Source organism: Squalius cephalus (assembly GCF_949319135.1).
Source record: "Squalius cephalus genome assembly, chromosome: 12".
In the NCBI taxonomy this organism is placed as follows: Eukaryota; Metazoa; Chordata; class Actinopteri; order Cypriniformes; family Leuciscidae; genus Squalius; species Squalius cephalus.
Window position 1 is genome coordinate 5,914,097 of NC_137133.1, and position 2,868 is coordinate 5,916,964.

The 2,868-nt window shown below is 43.5% G+C and overlaps 1 protein-coding gene across 1 annotated transcript; it reads left to right on the forward strand.

Annotated features, from left to right (window-relative positions):
* Nucleotides 1-363: 363 nt before the first annotated feature.
* On the forward strand, nt 364-2,380 carry sox11b (SRY-box transcription factor 11b). Its single transcript, XM_079888919.1, has one exon. It carries the CDS (start codon nt 459-461, stop codon nt 1,551-1,553), a length of 1,095 nt encoding a protein of 364 aa, XP_079745045.1. The 5' UTR covers nt 364-458; the 3' UTR covers nt 1,554-2,380.
* The last annotated feature ends 488 nt before the right edge of the window (nt 2,381-2,868 follow it).

Here is a 2,868-nt window from a genome sequence, read left to right on the forward strand (position 1 = left end):
ATGCCTTGATCTGGTCAGTTTTTGAAGGCAGCATAGATGTAGCCAATCATTCACTTTTATATAGGCTACCACAATCATGCAACTGATGGAGCATTCTTTTTTTTTTTTAAATGAATGAGAATAAATACGGTCACTTAATATTTATTTGATTGATTACACCACAGATTTAAATTTGTTTTAGATGAGTAAACATGACATTATGGTGCCAGAATAGCCTGTCATTTGCTTATGAAGGCACCACTTAAATCATAGACTAAGATCTAGCTCGGACGCAAGGGGTTAAGCGAATGTCTAGGCTTTGTGGGAGGAGCCGCGGCCCGCTATTGGATAATTATACGTGACGCAATCGATAGGAGAAACCTAGGAACTAGTTAAGAAGGCAGTCGGTAACTTTGAAAAGAGGTTTGGTCAGAGTGCGGCAGCTGTGAGTCTATCAAGGGGGAAAAGTATCTTTGAACATGGTGCAACAGACGGAGCACCGCGAGACGGAGAGCAGCATGTCGCGAGAGACCACAGACAGCGAGGAGAGCGAGCTGATGGCGTGCAGCCCTGTGCCACCCAAACCGGACTGGTGCAAGACAGCCACCGGCCACATTAAACGACCCATGAATGCCTTTATGGTGTGGTCAAAGATCGAGAGGAGAAAAATCATGGAACAGTCTCCGGACATGCACAATGCTGAGATCTCCAAAAGGCTAGGAAAGCGGTGGAAAATGCTGAAGGACAGTGAAAAGATTCCCTTTATCCGCGAAGCCGAGCGGCTCCGGCTCCAACACATGGCTGACTACCCCGACTACAAATACAGACCGAAGAAAAAACCAAAGCTCGACAGTTCTTCGAAACCAGCGGTGCATTCGCCGGAGAAGATCGGCAAAAGTGTCAAAGCTGCGGGGAAGAAGTGCGCAAAACTCAAGCCGAGCAAACCGGGGAACGTTACAGCGAGAGCTTCTTCACAAGACTGCAGATTCAACTATGTTTTCACAAACTTGAAAGTGGCCAAGTCTATCAAAAGGGAACTTACTGACGACGAAGACGACGACGAGGACGATGACGACGACGAGGAGGATGAGTATGAGGATGAGGAGCACATCAGGCTGCACAACGTCCCCGCGAGCCCCACGCTGAGCTCCGCTGCGGAGTCCGAGGGCGCGAGCATGTACGAGGAGTCCAGGCACACGAGCGCAACTCCCGGCAGCAGACTGTTTTACAACTTCAAGAACATTACCAAGCAGAGCGCAGCTTACCCTGCCTCGGTGTCACCAGCATCATCTTTCAGGTCCGTTTCCTCTTCGTCCAGCAGCTCCAGCGAGGACTCCGACGACTTGCTGGTAGACTTCAGTTTGAACCTAGCGGGTGGCTCTCACACGACGGACTTGGGGAACACTTCAGGAAACCTTTGTCTCTCTCTGGTGGATAAAGATTTGGACTCTTTCAGCGAAGGCAGCCTTGGTTCTCACTTCGAGTTCCCGGACTATTGCACTCCCGAGCTCAGCGAGATGATCGCGGGAGACTGGCTGGAGGCGAACTTTTCAGACCTAGTCTTCACTTACTAACTGACAAACTCCAGAACCAAGGAGGCATCTCGCATCTTCAGGTTATTTTTTTGACTCTGCCTCTGTGGTTGTCCCGGTTTTGACGACGGAACCCGCGTTACGAGACTTGTTACGTGGGAAAGAAAAGTGACAACATGGTCAACATTGACAGGGCTGTGTGTGTATGGCAAGCGCTTTTAACATGTATTCCTTAAAACTACATAGCATCTATTTTAATCTGACTCGCTTATGTTTTATCCTAGCAAGTAATCCATTGGTTTCTTTTTCAGTTCACTAGAACTTAACCAGCAATATTACTTATTCTGTTGACAAGTAACTATTCTGCTGTTACTGGTAAAAAAAAAAAAAAAAAAAAAGTTTTTTTTTGTTTGTTTGTTTTTTTTTTTTTGGTCATTGCCAGATGTGAATTATTCACTATATGTATTGTGACTGTTGCTGGTATATGTTCCAGTTTTACTAGTACCTAATTATCAGGCACTAGTGTGTATTCCAGTTGGTATAGGATAGTGACTAGTAGGAATAAGTAATAGTGTGTTATATAAATGATTGATTGCTAGTGAAATTGAGATACTGACAACTGTTGAATTGCTTACTAGTAACTAAAATATAAGTGCTAGTCGTATGAAAATAGATACAATTTAGTTTAAAGCAATAAATGTTAAAGTATCTTGCCATAGTGTGTGGTTAATCTGTGGGGTAGCAGTGAAACTGCTTAAACTGTGGTGGAGAGCAAAATGTAAAATCTGAACTATGCATTCCCATCCCACCCATATCTCTACAGGGAGCTGGCAAACAGCCGTTGGACCGAATGGAGGCAATTCTGAAACTGTTCAGGATGGAACTTTTTCTGAGGTCTTATGTAATTTCTGTACACCACAAATGTTTTTTTTTTTGGTTTCTTGTAACGAACGGTTCAGTTTCCCTCCAAGTACAGGAATATTTAAGCAGATAACCACTCTAGAACACACCGGTATGGCAGGAAGCATTTTGATACATGACCAACATACCTCATCTTTTTAAAAAAAAAAAAGTAAAATATTTTCTGGCATATTTTTGTACAGTTAAAGGGAATGTTCTTACTGTGCTTTAAGTGAGGTTTCTTCAGGCACTTCAACCCGGTTTCATTTGTAAAAGCATGCAAGAATTAAACTGCGAATTCGACTTGCATTTAAATGCCTATTTTACTCAAGGCAAATGTACAGCTGTAGATCTGAAGCATTTCTATAGGGAAGTGTACAATGGAATTGGGGGAACACATGAGCCTCATTTCTGGTACTAGATTGAAGATTGTATATGTTCTGTAATATAGTAAAGC

Bases quoted from the DNA above. Each gene is read 5' to 3' on its own strand.
- sox11b (XM_079888919.1), top strand. From the start codon at position 459: ATGGTGCAACAGACGGAGCACCGCGAGACGGAGAGCAGCATGTCGCGA.